The sequence below is a fragment of the Schistocerca cancellata genome, chromosome 2, assembly GCF_023864275.1.
Source record: "Schistocerca cancellata isolate TAMUIC-IGC-003103 chromosome 2, iqSchCanc2.1, whole genome shotgun sequence".
Lineage (NCBI taxonomy): Eukaryota > Metazoa > Arthropoda > Insecta > Orthoptera > Acrididae > Schistocerca > Schistocerca cancellata.
Window position 1 is genome coordinate 850,231,102 of NC_064627.1, and position 17,743 is coordinate 850,248,844.

Sequence of the window (17,743 nt, forward strand, 5' to 3'; positions counted from 1 at the left end):
TGAGTACACGATAGTACCGCCATGTGTATATGTGCATATCTCTATCCCATGATTTTTGTCAGTATACTTCTCTTCAGTGTTCCGGCGGGCAGAAAAGAACACAGGTTGGGGGCATGAAGGAAAAGCATTCGAAGATTTGACAGTGGAAACTATTTCCAAAGGAAGGAGGAAAGAAAGATTAGGATTTAACTTCTCATCAACGAAGTCATTAGGCCCCTTTTACACGAGCGACTTACTTGTCTCAATCCGAAACTCCTGGCTAGTGAGTTTGTTACAGCGCCCGTAACGTTTTATTCCTGCATTGAGCGTCGCCTGCGTCAACGCCAGAATTGCTTAGGTTCTGAGAGTTGTTTGCTGTGCAAATTTGGCACCTGAAAGGTGAATGTCAGGTAATGATGGACTATTCTCTTTATGAAAATATCTGGATCTAGCATTAGAACGTAGGAAACAGTAGTAATGACAGTCGAGTTTATTAATGACCTAAGCAAAGTTAATAGTGGATGTTCCTCACAAAGGTCGAATGATAAATTCTCCACCCTCCTCCGATCTGAAAGAATAGCAAATGTGCCGTCCAAACTTTTCAAAACATCTACATTTATCTACGCCAGAAAACATCTACTTACAAACAATATTTAGAAGGCAATAAATAGCGCCTTTTGATGTTATCCTTTTTGTCTTCATTCTAAGTGCCCAATAACATCGAAAACCACTTTTCTCGTTCTTTAGATCTGATTCTTTGACTGTTGACTCAATTTTCATTAAAAGACTTTTGTATATTTTCGTTCTAATTTTTTTTGGTGTTGGTCTTTCTTTGTCCAGATTTTGGTAAAACGTAAATAAATGTATTTGCGCTTGCAGATGTTTCGGCTCTCTGCTGTAAAAAATACGAGGCCTTCGTACAACGTTTGCAATGTGTCACGAAAAGAAAGAAAACAACAAAACAAAGATTAAGAAGTACAAAATATATTAATGTGATAAGAGCAAACTCTGCAAGAATACGTTAACTTCCTGGTCAGCAGATGAGGCTACGCTTTCCTGTTTCTCAAATGTTTTAGGATTCCACACTCGGCACAGTCCTTTGATCATTGGGGCCTCTTGTCTCGCACCCTGCGTGGCTGGCTGCTGATTCACATGCAAGCAAATGACGCACTCCCACAAAGAGTGGTCGATTTTGACCAGAAAGTCATTCGCTTTAGAGATTGTGCAAAATATCGACTTGGGGAAGGATGTGCAAAGAAATCGCCTGTGTCCATTTCGAAGGAACCGTCCAAACATTTGCCTTCAGCGATGTAGCGTAAACTTAAATCTGGATTGCCGAACGCGGTTTTGAACCGCAGGACTCCCGACCATCCAGCAGGCCTATCTACATAGGCACTGTGCTGCTTCGCTCGATGACAGGATGTCATTGATAAAAGGAGATCAGTCGTCACTTGTAAAGATGGATTGCAGGTACGGTTCCTCATTGTAAGTAGGCCAGTAAAGTCTTTTAATACATTAATGTGTCTCGGAGCGAGATCTTTGGCTTTCGTCTACTGCTCTCTTACCAACTTAGCCATTTGACACGCTTCGCCCATATTCAAGACTCAACATTCCGCCAGTTGTTTTCTACCCTGCCGGCTAACACAGAAGCTCACATGAATGGCCGAAGCCCAGGGAGCTTTCCCATGAAACGTGTCCAGTTTGGTCAGTGGATATGAGATTTCTAGATGTTAAACTCAGCCCGGTACTCGGGTATTATCTGTCGTGAAGTTTCACACCTAATACTACTTTTATCCGTGGCATAACCTTATGCAGGAGACAAATAGAGTCATAACACTTTGAATACTTCAGAATTGTTTCTGGCTAAATGGGCAATTGTACACTGATTAGAGTGGGATAAGGAAGTTTACTGCCCTATTCGCAATAAGACTCACTGCCTGCAAACCAACACAACTGACGAATCACTTTCATCACCTAAATCGTATCATCAAGCGACGCGGCACAGAAATTAGAGATTAGACTGCCATTCTAGAGGACGGCTGATGGAATCCCCCTGCCTGGTAATTCAACTAAGTTTTCCATTGTTTCCCTAAAACGCCTAAGGTGGATGCCAGGCTAGTTATTTCTAAAAAGGACACGGCTAATTTCCTTCCCAATACTTCCCTAATCTGCGCCCTAACTCCGTCTTTAATGACCTTGCGTCGACAGAACATTACACGACAGTTCCTGTTCTTCCGTAAAGGGTTGTGGGAAGATGAATGAAATATATGGTTACAGTTATTTGTGTATTTCAATTGATGTCCACAACAGTCGCGGTAGATACGACGCACAGTTTTCGGTTAACAGGCCTTGCCGTTGTCAGAGGTCTGAACTCAACCCATTAGCCATCGCCATGCTGCAAAAAAGGAAAAAAAATCAGCTTCATTGTATCGTAATGTGTTGGAAAGTCGTCACTTCCAAATAAAACATGCGTTCCCCGCGAAATTAGATCGTACACGCCGCTGGTTACATGGATGGAATCTTTGAAATGAGCCTTTATGGTTGCACCGAGATTTTTATCCACAAAGTGTAGTCGCAAACTTGTCGCTCAACGCCGACACTCGTCAGCTAAGAGCAATTTCCGTGCACAGCTTGCTTGCAATGGAGGTAGTTATCTTATCGCTGCGGACAGTGAAGTGGGCTTTCACGAATGTATGTCATCACTGTGTTCCGCTGATGGACGCGCAAAGGCAGATTATTTATCAGTTCCCTGTTGCTTTCTGCTAATTCGCTGTTAATGATATGTTTCGCCGACATTTGTTGCGTTAGTCCTTTTCACGGTGTCCTCTCTGATGGATACACGCCGTTTGACAGTTGTTTTGAGGCAAGAATGAAATAGTCATGCCGAAATTCCTTTTTTCACATATGCCTAACGACAGTTTGAACCCCACCAGTCGCATCTTTATAGGCTGCCTACGAACCACTCCCGTCGGATCGCGATTGGAGTAGGACCGCCAGATATCCGCGGACAGGTAGCAGCGCACGTCGCTCATACAAAATCATGACAAAACTTAAACTATTTGCTCTACGGGACACAACCAGCAAGGCAGCGACCTGGATCTGTAAAAGAGCTTTCTAAATACCGCCGGTGAAATCACTACCGCACTCAAAGCAACACGGGAGCAAAAATGAATTGCGCATTTGAACGACCCACAACGATGGATATGATCTCAAAAAAGACGGATGGAAGAAGTGGAGATCCATCTGCCGAGACTGGCGAGAATTTAAGATAATGAATAAAATGGAGGTTCCTTCCAAGTGATAGCAGCAGTGTGTGTGATTGTGGCGAAATTAAAACTACAGCACGCCTACCACGATGTTCCGTTCTACCTTACGGTGTGCGACGGAGAGTACTTTGTGTACCACCCTCACTTCGCCTCTTTCTTGTTCCAGTCACGAAAGCATCACCTTAAAGTTGTCGCGCTTACTAAACAAGCCTGTGACGAAACATGCTGCCGTTCTTTGGATCTTCTGTATTTACACTATCAGTCCTATGTGGTACGATCCCTGACTGACGAGCAATATTCAACTATCGCTGCAACGATAATTTTATAAACTGCCTCCTTTTTGGGTGGACTATATTCCTGGAGGACTCTTCCAATAAGTCTCAGCCTAAACACAAAGGAATTAAAGACATTAGCTACCAGTGGGCATTGATTTATATCAATGGGGAAAGTTGAAAATTAGTGCCGGACCAGTATTCGAATCCGGGTGCCCTGCATACAGTTAGACAGATGCCCGGACCACTACGCCATCTGGACACAGTGATCACCGTAACTGCATGGACTACTCTAGCACGCCTCCCTTCAGACCCAAATTCTCACCTTATACCAAACACTGCTGACGTAGTTGCCCCTTTTCATTTCCTTCATTACTCGCGGCATCTCGCCAGTTTCCGTAAGATTTTTAGTTTGGTATGCATCTGCACGGAAGGGATCATTTGGCCGTCATTGTCTTAGTTAAATATGTGTGGCGTATGTTCTTTCAGTCATGTACGAAAGAACACATACCGTTTTCATATTGTAGTTTCTGTAAATCAAGACACAAAGTAATTAAAAATATAAATCACTGCCCACTGGCAGCTAATGTCTTTAAATCCTTTGTGTCTTGATTCATAGTGGCTGTAAGATCAAAATGGTGTCATTTCTTTCGGGCATGTCCGAAAGCACACACACCACGTGTATATAAACCTCAGTCTGGCATCTGCTTTAGGTCCCATTGGTTTTGCGATCATTTCCCCGTACACATACCCTGATATTTAGTGGATGTGGCTGCTTCTGATGACTCTTCGGCAATCGTATAATGAAACAGTAATGGGATTTCTGCCTATTTATGCTCAGCACGTTACATTTTTATATTTTTATGGTTATAGTGACCTATTAGCTGGACACGGAAATGTGTGTTACGCAGATCGTTGCTACTGTCTACTTTTTTTTAATTTTTTTTTAAGAAATCTATTTGTTAGCGGTATGTGTCTACCTGATTTTTATAACTATGCCAGTATACATGTTGTACTTTTATGCGTTCCTGACACGAAATAAATTAAGTGAATTAAGGGGAGAGGGGTGCACAGTGGTTCTCAACTACGCGCACTTTATCTTGGCGACTGAGCTTTCCTGTTTTGAATCGATAGATATCGGGCTGGTCGTTTCCATCCGCTGCCAACTTTATCTGTCAAACAAAACGCAGTAACATTTATTCAACATGACATTACATGAGGTAATTTAAGTTTCATTTCAAATTGTATGTAACATTTAAGTGTGCATTAAAAATGACATAAAAACCTGAAATTTACGTGTGTTATTGGTCTCTCCAAGTGGCTCTAAGCAGGCCAAAATGTGTTCTTAATTTTAATTACGATCGAAGTTACGTTTTTCCCCTTGAAACAGATGTACAGTTTCCTACTTGAGAACCGACGGGCACAACGCTTAGTGAAGTGAAAGTGGCAACGCAGTGGGAGCCAGCAGTGCCATTGCAGCTCCCATTGCTGTGTTGCTGGCGGGAGCAGTCCGCTGTCAGATGCCGACTGATTTAAACCGGACACTTCGTGGTCGTCATGATGTAGTTCGGCCAGAAGTGAAGTTCGTGGATCTTGGGTCGCCAAGCTCAAACAACTGTCTGACATTCAGTTTAGGTAGGGATCACTGATCCGCTACGTTTAGTAACCGCGGGAAGTCTTGGAAGCGTAGCTCGTGTGGATCCCTTGGCCGTGGGTAAACCTCCCCTGTAGACTGCAGCATTACATCAACTTCAACGGTCCTGTACTGGTCGGGCAGCGTAAGCATACTCTGAGCGCGGTGGCTGATGGGAGTAGGAGAATCGATAAAAGTCGCAAGGTCTGGACCGATATTCACTTGTTTCGTAGCAAAGCAAACAACTGTATTGTCCTTGTTGTGCTGAATTTTATTTCGGATGTCAACAACTCGTATCACGTCTACTTTCACATGCAGAAAGCAGACATCATCCAAAACTCAGTGCTATCAGCCAACCAAGTGAGGCCACGTTGGCATCTGCGAAAAGCTGTCAGTGCCGGTCGAACACCTCTGCTTTGCGTCATTTCATCTAACTCCCCCCCCCCCCCTTCCCAGCCACTCGCCGAGTGCGTCCAAGGAATGGGCGAGTATATCTACATAGTTACTATGCAAACGACTGTTAAGTGCGCAGCAGAATGTATTTAGCAGGGACTACGTGTTAGGGTTTCTCCTCGTTTCAACAGCGTATGGGGGGTGAGAAGAATGAGTACTTAAGTGTCTGTACGTACTGTAACTAATCTAATCTTGCCTTTGTGGTCCCTATAGAAACGTTATATACGAGTCTGTAGTAATTTCTAGTTTCCTCAGTTGACACTAGTTCTCGAAAGAGGGCTGTCGTGGGATACATGTCGTCTATTTCCAAGGGTCTACCAATTCATATTTTCAACATTCCCGCGATACTCTCCCGTGACTCAAAATATTCTTGTCGCCTTTCTTTTGCCAGCGTTCGATGTCGTCTTTTAGCTTAAAGGCCTGTTTGCAAGTCTTTCAACTGGATGCTACTTCGTTAACTTATGTATCTCTTAACGCAATCCTGTAATCATACCGGGGCAAGTGGATAAACAGTTTATCGTGGAATCCGAACCATGTGTCCTTTGTGGTTGGTCTTCATATCAGAGAGAGGCGAAGGCTAGGTCGAAAGGAGACTGAAATTTCCGTGGTCCAGCCGGGATTCCGTTTCCATACACGCGATTTACAGCTAGGCCATCAGGCCCGACTGCTCGAACAATACTCTAACGTGAGACGCACAAGTTATTTGTAAACAGTGATCTCCCTAATATGGCTGTGTTTTCGCGTTATCCTGCCAATGAACCGAAGTCCACCGACTGTCGTACATGCGGTACCGCTCATGTTCTCACTGCATTTCGTATCTGTACAGACTGTTATACTCAGGCATTTCAATAAGTTTCAGATTCTAATTGTCACTCTTTAATATTGTAGTTACACACTGATCAGCCAGAACGTTATGATCACCGACCTACTATCGATATAAACCCGTCGAGGTGATAGCAGCGCCACCTGTCGACGAATGGTTGCTAGTCAGACACATGCACGGTGCATGTAGTTTCAGTGAATATTCTTTTCTTGTGTATAATGGGGAAGGCGCGCTTTCTATATGAGTTTGACCGAGGGCAGATTGTGATGGCCTCAAGACTCAGCACCAGCATTTCAGAAACTGGACGACTTGTTTGCTGTTCGAGGAGTGCTGTGGTAAGTGTCTGCAACACGTTGTGAAACCACGTCCACACTTCGTTGGATTGGGCGGCCACTGGTGGGCAGAGTACAAGTGTGTATCGTCACACAGTGCACCGAACCTCCTAACGATGCCTCCGCAGCCAACAACCCATGCATGTGCCAATGTTAACAACACGACATTTGCAACTAAGACTGAAATGGGCACATGACCATCGGCACCGGACGTTGGTGCAGTGGCAGAACGTTGCATGGTCTGACGAATCCCGATGTCTTCATCATGCCGATGGGATGGAGTGAAACCGTCGTCTTCTAGGGGAACATCTCCTTGACATCTGTACTGTGGGACGGAGAGAAGCTGGCGACGGCTCCATTATGCTCTAGGGAACATTAAAGTGGGCATCCATGGATCCAGTGGAGCTCGTGCATGGCACCATGGCAGCCAAGATGTATCGTACACTGGCTGCAAACCACCTACACCCCTTCATAACGATCACGGTTCCCTGCAGCAGCGACAATTTTCAGGAAGATAATGCGCCAAGTTACAAGACCAGGAGTGTGATGGAGTGGTTCGAGGAATACAATGGCGAGTTCCAATTGATGTGCTGGCCCTCCAGCTAACCAGATCTTAACCTGATCGAACAAGTCTGGGATGTGATTGAACGGGGCGTCAGAGCTTATCGCCCCCCCCTACCCGGAATTTACGGAAATTAGGTGACTTACGTGTGCAGATGCGGTGACAACGGCCTCCAGCGACCTACCAAGGCCTCATTACTTCCATGTCGTGATGCGTCGCCGGTGTTACCCAAACCAAAGGTGGACATACCGGCTAATAGGTAGGTCGTTATAGTATTCTGGCTGATCAGTGCATGTCATATCTCATATCGTTGATTTCGTTTTGTGATGTGTATTTTACCATTCTGAACATTTAAAACAAGTTACCAGTCTTTGTATTTCTTTGATGTCTTTACCGAGACGTTATTGGACGCTTGTGCATCCTTTTATTTTCAGATAGTACTTGATTATATTTAACTGCCTCATCTGCAGGAAGTGTGAGAGAGTACTAGTGCTGCTGCCGGTTGAACCTGATTGTTGTCTGCAGCCAGTCTCTCCCAGCCGCTCACCCCCCCCCCCCCCCCCTCCCGCTTCCGCACTACTTGAGCGACGTCGCATCGCTGCTGCAGCTACAGCCCCGTGTTTTCGGTGTGTGTTGCAGAGCTGCTGGCGCGCCAGCTGGACCGGAAGAACCGGCTGGAGCGCGCGCTGCGCCGCGAGCAGGAGAAGCTGCGCCGCATGCAAGAAGAGAAGCGCGCCATGGAGGCCGACCTGGCTCGGAGGCGCGCGCACCAGCCCTGCCTCTGCCCCGTCTCCTCCGTCGTGAGTACCACTCCACACTACACTGTAGCGCGCTCATTTCCTGCACACAACGCCCCCCTCCTCCCCCCCACACACTCATGTAACTCCCTTTCTACAGTTATTTCTGCGTAGCTCTAGCATATTTTGTAAAAGGTTCAATTAAATGAAGCCCAGCGAAAGTGACTGTGCAGTGAGATTTGATACGAGAACTACGTGGGTTAAATTTTTAGCATGGTGATGAGCATATAAGGTAAAGACTTTCATTCCTTCAAGATGTATCATAGGTACATCTGTACTAGAACAGTGGTTCTTAGACCGTCACTCCTGAGTGCAGTAACATACGAGGCCTGTTAGAAAAGTATCCGAGCTTTAGCCGGAAAAAACTCGCTTACTTTGAGCGTTGGACACGTAATCACTCTCAAAGTAGTTCCCTAGGGACTCCACACACTTCTCCCAGTGTTGCCGCCATTTTTGGAGGCATACCAAAAAAGCCTGAAAAAGCCTCTTTCGGAATAGAGGTTAGCTCGGCTGTCGTTGCTGCCATAAATGTTCTCTCTTGTCTGAAATCACGTTCCTTTCAGTGGGCTCTAGAGTTTGGGGGACAGCCAGAACTCGCAGGGAGCCATATCAGGGAGTTGTATACACTTGTGAGAAGCGACACTTGTGAGAAACTCGAATGTGGCGACACTTGTGAGAAATCCGGGATACTGAGGGACCGGCACAGGGTGTGCCGAAAATGCTGCGCTACTATCTGCTCGGCCACTACCTGCTGGCACTTGGTGTGACTGAGCGCTCGGCTTGTGCCGGCCCGGGCAACTGCCGAGGTACATTCACACTCCTACAGTGCAGCCAGGTTACATTATTTCAGAACTGTCTTGGGCAAGGAAGAGTGGCCTTAGTCAGATTAGAAATCGGAGCTGATTTTGCCCGCACGATATCATGTCAACCATTAGTTGCAGCACAGCTATGCGTAAGACCTTTTCCATTGGAATTTTTGTACTGGTTAATGTTACATAGGGCATAATTTTCGCTCAACCTCATACTTAACGATGCATTTTACAGAAACTATAGAAACGGAAAATGTTTTTCATCTTTCAACCCCTCACCCAAAATTTGATATGACAGGAGTGGCAACCTTTTTACCATATATTAAGCGGAGCCAACTAAAGAATTTTGTTCTCAGTAGAAACTTTTTTCTTTAATTATTTCGAAATAAACCTCAATTTTCCAGTACCACGCAGGGAAGTGTACTGAGGTCTAATGTGAGTCCTGCTAGCAATTAGCGTTAAGGAATGCAATTTATGTATTGAAACAAGATGTATTCATCGTCCAGGCATTGTTTCTAAAATTCTCTACACAAAAATGCTGATTGTGATTGTTAGAAACTTCATTAGTGAATCTTCTACAATTTGCAAGAGACATTTAACCGACTTTGTGTCGTGTCCAGGGAACACCACGAGGAGGTAGCCTTTCTTCGTCCCCCATTATATTTATTTCCAATATTTACAGGATGATTATTTATTTACAATTTTTACAATAGGGCGATCGGCATGAACTGAACCCCTTTGCAATATTTACAAGTATTGCTGTAGCTTCAGCCATTTCCTTTTCGTTGTAATTTCTGTGCATAGGCCACGCAAGTAGGAAATGATTTTATATTGCCGTCAACTTGGAGTCTTGTAAGGGCCTTAGAAACTATCTCATCTGTCTTAATTGCGGACTTCTTTCTTCTTTTCCCAACTAGATTTAAAACTAGTGGGTCAAATTGGAGCCCATGATAGTCTATTCTGTGTCCTCTCTGAGAATTTTTACTAAGGAGTAAAAATTTGGATGAACCTTCGAAATTAATGTATTTATCCTCCGACTCCATCCTTCTGGAACATTGTTGGTGCGGTGACGCCTTCCTGCGCAGTTCCATATATCCCTTTGGCATGTCTTCATTATCCAGCCATTGTTCAACAAAATAGTCGTAAAAATCCTGCAGTTTTTCATTATCTTGCACGCTCTCCTGAATCCATAGCCATCCATCATCTAACATGTCCAGTGGAATGTGAGCCAGAGCGGAACACAATCTTATGTGAAAACGAATTTCTTCGTTTTCCCTGTAGGCAGCAACAAGGCCGCAATTCTGCACTTGTCTCCACAAGCACTAGTTGAAATGGTAATTGCAGCCATTAATCTTTGTATCAGGAAACAAATGTGTTACTGATTGGATGACTGCAGCTTCAAAATCCATCGTGATAGTTGTCTGATTCCATCCAGGTACGCTGCTCTTAACAGCTGTGAAAAAGCGATCGTACGTTTCTCGCTTTTTGTTGGGTAGCAAGGCGTACACGGTTGGAACTGTGTTTGTTTCCTCCTCAGAACTAGGAATATCGGCATGGACAATAAATAACTGTCCAAACTGCTTGCTGGAGCTTTTGAACGTTCCATGGACAAAGAACGAATTGCAGTCTGTTAAACAGGATTTTCCCCTTTCGCTGGCGAACACCAATATCCTATCATTTGGTACTATGTTGTCATCTGCAAGTAAAAATTTGCTCCCATCATTCATTAGCAAATGATGTTCTTGCAGAAATATTCCTGCAGCATCGGTCGGATCTTGTGTAGATCCCATGGTTTTTTGCCTCATGCTTTGCAGCGATCGTTTTGCACTCCTGCGTGACGGCAGTGATGTGACGATGTCGTATCCTTGATTGAACAGCGGCCCTACTTCTTCGGAGTAAACAGAAGAAACTGAAGTGTCCGTTTCTTTTGCAGGCCTTTGGGCGTTTGTCACGTGTTTTCGCACTTCATTAATCGCGACGTCCGGAATACATGTATGGCTGCCTTCACCTAAAACTAAGTTGTTTCTGGTAGATAGTCTTTCTTTACACTTCTTGTTTACGTTTACGCACCGCCAATAACTCACACCTTCAGTGTTGGTATATTCCGCTACATCCACAGCAGTACTGAACTGCGGTGTGCTACCTGTTTGGTGCCCCTGTAGACCGCCCGCTACCTGTTCGGCCGGGTCTCCTCACAAATCTCGCTCCTCACATCTGTCCCAACCCCCATATCAGGAGAGTAAAGAGCCTGCAGAAGCACAAATTCTAGTTTTTCGCAAAAAAAAAAGTCTGAATCAAGTCCGAAGAATGTGCTGGAGCATTGTCGTGATGGAGGTGCCAGTTTCCTGTTGGCCGTAAATCTGGTGTCTCGCGCCGCACAGCGTCACGTAAGCGACGGAGGACATACCTGTAGTAATCTTTGGTAATTGTTTGACCCTGCGGTGTGTACTCGTGGTGTACCACATGGTGGGAGTCAAAGAAAGCAGTCAGCATCACTTCGACGTAGCTGCGCATTTGGCGGGGCTTGTGTGGTGTTTCGGGCGCTGATAACCGCGCAGTTGAGCGCCCCACAATCCATCATCATCTTGTGTGGTCTTGGTGACGAGGAACGCTTCCACTGTGACGAGAGCGATTTGGTTTCCGGCACGTACGTGTACACCCTGGACTCGTCACTAGTAATTATTGTGTTCACGAAGTGGGATTCACTTGTTCGTGGACTCCAGCGTGTCCTTTGAGACTTCAAACGAAGTTGCTTCTGCTCCTCCGTCTGCAGCTTCGGCACGTAGTTCGCCGACACTCTCTTCATGGCTATACCTTCGGCCACAATGGAACGTCCCGAAAAAGTGCTGAAGCTCACCTCTTCTGCAATTTCTCTGATAGCCCCACAACGGTCCCGCATCACCACAGTGTTCCCTTTGGCAGTGGTGTGCTCGTTTCGGCATGTTTATGACCGACAAGAGCATGGCTCGCTCTCCACCGATGTGCAGCCGTCTTTAACACGGGTGTACCACTCCTCAATCTGTGTTATGCCTATAGCATCCTCATCGAAAGCCGTCTGAATCTTCCGAATGGTTCCCACCTGGCGATCGCCTAGTTTCTGGTAAAATTTGACGCAGTAGCGCTGCTCCATCGTTCCACCATTTCCCTTGCAATGAAAAACCGATGCGAGCACTACACACTACTTCACTCAACTGCTGCTTGCCAGCTACTGACGCTATCGACAGGCGGGAAAAAATTCACATATGCGCACGAAGGTTGGCTCATGCAAGCGCGCTAGATTCAAATCCGTGTTCGCAAAAAAAGTAGGGGGGGGGGAGGTCGGATACTTTCCTAAAAAAACCTCGTATTAGCTAGTAATCCCCTCCCAATCATTAGCACCTAACTAAATTTTACAGTTGAAAAGAATCTTCCTTGAATACTTCCGTTTGTAAAATGTCGAAAGATAAACTGCATTTAGTTTTTGCATTTGTTTTACTAAACCACTGATTATTCCTAACAATCTTTTTTTTATGTACTGATGAATCAATCCTGAGTGCATCACGAGTGCTACGTACAACTCATTCTCAGAAAAGAACGCTAAATATCCACATTAAGGGTAGAAATTTGTCACAAAACTTTCTTCCTCTGCACCACTTCTTTCTAGCGACAGTTGCTTCAGCCACGCCCTGCACCCCAATTTCAAATCATCTAAATTAAAATGGATGCACTTTACTTAGATCTGCTGTTTGTAAATCATGTGATTGTTGGACTTCGTACATCTGAACTAGCAGAAATTGGAAGACCTTAGAATGCCAGTGTTTTTTGCCTGACCGCTGCGACTAATGATAATAATAATAATAATAATAATAATACAGTGTAGGCCCTAAATCAGAGGAGCAGCCATTACATAGTTGCTGTTGTTACGCTGTCAATTGGTTGGTTTATTGTTACGAGGTGAATAATTTCGTAATTGCTGGTCTATTGTCTCAATTTCCTACAACCCGGAGAAGGCGTTTTTATGCGATATTCAAGCATATGTGATGCATGTGTGTCCGTTTTACTGCCACATATAGTGGTTCAAACATGGCTCTGAGCACTATGGGACTTAACATCTGTGGTCATCAGTCCCCTAGAACTTAGAACTACTTAAACCTAACTAACCTAAGGACATCACACACAACCATGCCCGAGGCAGGATTCGAACCTGCGACCGTAGCAGTCGCGCGGTTCCGGACTGAGCGCCTAGAACCGCTAGACCACCGCGGCCGGCATATACAGGGCTATTACAAATGATTGAAGCGATTTCATAAATTCACTGTAGCTCCATTCATTGACATATGGTCACGACACACTACAGATACGTAGAAAAACTCATAAAGTTTTGTTTGACTGAAGCCGCACTTCATGTTTCTGCCGTCAGAGCGCTCGAGAGCGCAGTTGAGACAAAATGGCGACAGGAGCCGAGAAAGCGTATGTCGTGCTCGAAATGCACTCACATCAGTCAGTCATAACAGTGCAACGACACTTCAGGACGAAGTTCAACGAAGATCCACCAACTGCTAACTCCATTCGGCGATGGTATGCGCAGTTTAAAGCTTCTGGATGCCTCTGTAAGGGGAAATCAACGGGTCGGCCTGTAGTGAGCGAAGAAACGGTTGAACGCGTGCGGGCAAGTTTCACGCGTAGCCCGCGGAAGTCGACGAATAAAGCAAGCAGGGAGCTAAACGTACCACAGCCGACGGTTTGGAAAATCTTACGGAAAAGGCTAAAGCAGAAGCCTTACCGTTTACAATTGCTACAAGCCCTGACACCCGATGACAAAGTCAAACGCTTTGAATTTTCGGCGCGGTTGCAACAGCTCATGGAAGAGGATGCGTTCAGTGCGAAACTTGTTTTCAGTGATGAAGCAACATTTTTTCTTAATGGTGAAGTGAACAGACACAATGTGCGAATCTGGGCGGTAGAGAATCCTCACGCATTCGTGCAGCAAATTCGCAATTCACCAAAAGTTAACGTGTTTTGTGCAATCTCACGGTTTAAAGTTTACGGCCCCTTTTTCTTCTGCGAAAAAAACGTGACAGGACACGTGTACCTGGACGTGCTGGAAAATTGGCTCATGCCACAACTGGAGACCGACAGCGCCGACTTCATCTTTTAACAGGATGGTGCTCCACCGCACTTCCATCATGATGTTCGGCATTTCTTAAACAGGAGATTGGAAAACCGATGGATCGGTCGTGGTGGAAATCATGATCAGCAATTCATGTCATGGCCTCCACGCTGTCCCGACTTAACCCCATGCGATTTCTTTCTGTGGGGTTATGTGAAAGATTCAGTGTTTAAACCTCCTCTACCAAGAAACATGCCAGAACTGCGAGCCCGCATCAACGATGCTTTCGAACTCATTGATGGGGACACGCTGCGCCGAGGGTGGGGGGAACTTGATTATCGGCTTGATGTCTGCCGAATCACTAAAGGGGCACATATCGAACATTTGTGAATGCCTAAAAAAACTTTTTGAGTTTTTGTATGTGTGTGCAAAGCATTGTGAAAATATCTCAAATAATAAAGTTATTGTAGAGCTGTGAAATCGCTTCAATCATTTGTAATAGCCCTGTATAGTGGTACAAACTATGTGTGTAGTGGGTGGACTATATGAACAACGTATTGTTCGTGCATTCGTGTCACAAGCTATTACCTCCACCACGCTAAACCTAGTACTTGAAAAGAAATGTACTTGTTGGTTATCTGTGTCATCAAGACATGAAATAGCGATGAAATAGCGATAATAGTAATGATGTTTTAAATTAATTTTATTTCGTTGCCAAAAGGCAATAGAACCCTTCTGTTTTTCCCCTTAGAGAATTACATTTTACCCCTCAGCGGGTAGTTATCTGCATGCTGGGAACCACTACACTCAATAGCAGTGCAGTACCTGATACATAAGTAAGGCCTACTTCCAGTGGACCTATGCCACCAGATGCTTGAGCAATGCAGCGAATAAGGCATACCTCCCTCTCTGTCTCTGTCTTTTTTTTAACGTGGCAAATCGTACCACCCGAAACTTGGGAACAGCTGAAGTACTGGTTGAAGGGGTAAGTGAAAGTACATATTCCTTCCATATTTTTTCCTTGCTTCCTCCACCATCGCACCACACTCTCGCCCTCACTCTACGTAAGTCGGCAAAAATCAGAAGCCTTTGGCCAGATAGCGTACTCGTATTTTCTTCAGCACCTTCTCGGTTTACCTTAAGCGGAGTAGCAGAAAGAAATGCACTGTTGAACATGCTCGAGCTGTGTCGGCGGAAGCTCTGTCAACCTAGCACACAATTACAACATAAACAGTGTTAGTGATAGACTTCTGTTTGGTGTAGTAGTTTCCTTTATGATGCTTCTTGGACGAAATTACACTGTGACAAGAGCGTGCGTCTACAGTCGCGATTAGGAGAAAAGGGCTTCTTCTCATAGCTTATTCATAAGATAGGGACGCGATGGGTACGGGAACTCAAGTACCGCTGCCGATCGGTAATTAAACCATCTTTTTTTCTGATTGTGTGTCCTCGTCTGCCTGCTACCTCGGTGGAATCATATCTTGCATCCTGTCGGTATGCTCCTGCACTCTACATCGATACAGCACATGCCACAAGCCCCTAACAGTCAGGAACCCTGCAACTTCACTGCCTATTTTTTCAGAGGAAAATTAACCATCAGAATTTATAAGAGGAACAAGAACAAAATTAAAAAACTGAAATGGATTTAAATCAGGCGTTGCTGAGGCAATTACACTAGGAAACGAGACACTGCAAGTACTCGACAAGTTTTCCTATTGGAGAGCGGAGTACCTGGTGATGGACGAAGTGGACAGAATATAAAATGCAGATTTTCAACGGAAAGAAAAGCGCTTGTAACAGCCCGGATATATTTTGTGAAATGAAACTTCCTGACAGATTAAAATTGTGTGCCGGACCGAGGCTCGAACTCTGGACCTTTTGCTTTCGCGAGCAAATGCTCTTGCCCGCGAAAGGCAAAGGTCCCGACTTCGAGCCTCGGTCCGGCACACAATTTTAATCTGCCAGGAAGTTTCATATCAGCACACACTCCGCTACAGAGTGAAAATTTCATTTTACTAAGTGTTTATCACTTATTTACGTATTTAGGTACAATTTGCTAGTCGTAAAAACTGTGTAATATTAATCAGTAACCAGATACATATTATATATTTCATATTAAAATTTAAGATTCCGTGTGACTGCAGACTGTTAGGGTAAACGTGTATACATGCCAAACAATATTCAATTAACAATGCAATGCTCACTTCCTTTACAAAATTAACTTTCGTGTGGCTGCAGTCCCGTTAGGAGAAATGGTTAAAAATCGACAATTAATTGTCCCGAGTGATTTCCTCGGGCTAGCAGGACGTTTGTGTGAAAACCAGGACTGTACCGGTAAAACGGAAACGCCTGGTCAGCCTACTCAAGTTAATTATCTGATGTTTCTAGCGGCCACCCGACTCCAGTGCAACAGTTATAGAATCATTCAAAGAAAGTCTACGCTCGGTAGCGCGGAGTACTGCGATAATACACTATTAGTTGGAGTCGACTTTCAAAATGGTTCAAATGGCTCTGAGCACTATGGGACTCAACATCTTAGGTCATAAGTCCCCTAGAACTTAGAACTACTTAAACCTAACTAACCTAAGGACATCACACACACCCATGCCCGAGGCAGGATTCGAACCTGCGACCGTAGCGAACTGCAGCGCCAGAACCGCACGGCCACCGCGGCCGGCTGGAGTCGACTTTAACCTAACGTGTGTAGACTAGGACGTCTACGGATTCATGGCAGACGGTACGGGCAGACAGTCTCGTGAAGTAATTCTGAACATATTTTCCGAAAACTGTCTGGAGCAGCTACGAGGGTAATGCCGAAAGTAAAGTCTCCTATTTTTTTATAAGCACATAGACCTCTCTATTTCTACAGTGGTTTACATCAGTTTACAGCGTGAACATTTAGCTATTTTTCGACGTAACCACCATTTCTGTCGATCAATTTTTGTAGACGCTGTGGCAGTTTTTGTATGCCCATGTCATATCAGCTCGCCGCCATGCTGTTCAGAAAGTTATGAACCTCTTCTTTCACTTCGCCGTCGGAGCTGAATCGCTTTCCGGCCAAATGTTCTTTTAACCAGTCCAGAAAGTTGTCCTGTTCGGCTGCAAGGCGGTAAAGAAATGCACGGGAAGCATCAACTCGTTGCTGCATGGTCTTCAGTCAGCATGCGTGGCACCCATCTAGCGCACACCTTCCGGTAGTTCAATGTTTCCGTTAAAATTGTGTGTGCGGTGCTACGGGAAACCTCAGGAATCAACGTGCAGAGATCATCCAGGGTGACCCACCGATCTTCACGCATGCTTTGCTCAACCTTCAACACTGTCTCCTCAGATATTGACGGTCTCCCGCTCCTTTGTTCATCGTGACTTTCGGTCCGACCAGCTGCAAACTCTCTACACCACTTACGAACATTTTTGACATCCATGCACGACTCGCCATACAATTCCGTCAATTGGCGATGGATTTCAATCAGCGCAGTGCCCTTTGCGTTCAAAAACCGAATAACTGCGGACAATCCGCACTTGGCGGTAGCATCCAACGGGAGCTCCATTCTCAACGGGTGCCAAGCGACTGAGCGCCTCAGAGCCTGTAAGCTGTGTGGATGGATTAACTACTCGTGGTCACCAAAGAGAGTAGTTAATGCCTGCAGCAGGTTCAGTTCTATGTACATTTGCAGGATCAGTTTCAACTCGTAGCCACGCTCGGCCCTCTATATTGGGCGTGCTAAGTG

At 45.1% G+C, this 17,743-nt stretch overlaps 1 protein-coding gene across 1 annotated transcript in view; it reads left to right on the forward strand.

Moving 5' to 3' along the window:
• LOC126159303 (TGF-beta-activated kinase 1 and MAP3K7-binding protein 3) overlaps positions 1–17,743 on the forward strand; it is a gene marked incomplete at its 5' end in the record, with an annotated part of 391,229 nt that overhangs the window by 279,269 nt on the left and 94,217 nt on the right. The window contains one exon of the mRNA XM_049916505.1: positions 7,960–8,120. Coding sequence (XP_049772462.1) covers positions 7,960–8,120 — 161 coding nt within the window. The remainder of the gene's footprint in view (positions 1–7,959; positions 8,121–17,743) is intronic.